Here is a 1,100-nt window from a genome sequence, read left to right on the forward strand (position 1 = left end):
CCCGGGGTGGGGGGGGAGGGGGGGACAGCCAGGGGTGTGGGGGGACATGGGGACACCGGGACACTGGGGACACTGCGGGTGTGGGGGGACGTGGGGACAGCCAGGGGTGTGGGGGGACACAGGGACAGCCAGGGACATGGGGATAGCTGGGGTTGTAGGAGGACATGGGGACACCAGGGACACTGTGGGTGCGGAGGGGACACCAGGGACAGTGGGGGGACACTGGGGACATGGGGACAGTCGGGGGTGTGGGGACACAGGGACACTGGGGGTGTGGGGGGACATGGGTCCAAGGAGGGGACGCAGGGATGTGGGCTGGTGGGACTTGGGGACATGGATGTGGGGGCAAGAAGGGGTTGGAGTGACACAGCAGGGACAGAGGGACACGGGATGGAGGAGCAGGGGACATGGAGATCATGGGGGGACACGTGTCCCTGTGGGTGACACGGCGGTGTCCCCGTGGGTGACCTGGCAGTGTCCCCATGGGTGATGTCCCCATGGTGACCTGTCAGTGTCCCTGTGGGTGACCTGGCAGTGTCCCCGTGGGTGACACAGCGGTGTCCCCATGGGTGACCTGGCAGTGTCCCCGTGGGTGATGTCCCCATGGTGACCGTCCCCGTGGGTGACCTGGCGGTGTCCCCATGGTGACCTGGCGGTGTCCCTGTGGGTGACACAGTGCTGTCCCCATGGTGACCTGGCGGTGTCCCTGTCCCCAGGAGTCCCCGAAGCTGCCGAGCGGCGCCTACGAGGGCGGGGCGCTGATCAAGGCCTCGGGGAAGCTGCTGCTGCTGCAGAAGATGCTGCGCAAGCTGAAGGAGCAGAACCACAGGGTGCTCATCTTCTCCCAGGTGGGACCCAAACCCACCCCAAAATATCCCTGAAATATCCCAAAATATCCCAAACCCACCCCCAGAACCACAGGGTGCTCATCTTCTCCCAGGTGGGACCCCAAAATCGTCCCAAAACCATCCCAAAATATCCCAAAATACCCCAAAACCACCCCCAGAACCACAGCTTGCTCATCTTCTCCCAGGTGGGACCCAAACCCACCCCAAAATGTCCCAAAATATCCCAAAATATCCCAAAATATCCCAAACCCA

At 63.1% G+C, this 1,100-nt stretch overlaps 1 protein-coding gene across 1 annotated transcript in view; it reads left to right on the forward strand.

Moving 5' to 3' along the window:
- The window catches only part of LOC121360736 (chromodomain-helicase-DNA-binding protein 3-like), a gene marked incomplete at its 3' end in the record, with an annotated part of 44,188 nt that overhangs the window by 21,410 nt on the left and 21,678 nt on the right, over positions 1-1,100 (forward strand). Inside the window, exon 16 of the mRNA XM_041480796.1 lies at positions 717-848. Within this exon, the coding sequence (XP_041336730.1) occupies positions 717-848 (132 nt within the window). The remainder of the gene's footprint in view (positions 1-716; positions 849-1,100) is intronic.

Source organism: Pyrgilauda ruficollis, unplaced genomic scaffold (assembly GCF_017590135.1).
Source record: "Pyrgilauda ruficollis isolate IOZ18807 unplaced genomic scaffold, ASM1759013v1 scaffold533, whole genome shotgun sequence".
In the NCBI taxonomy this organism is placed as follows: domain Eukaryota; kingdom Metazoa; phylum Chordata; class Aves; order Passeriformes; family Passeridae; genus Pyrgilauda; species Pyrgilauda ruficollis.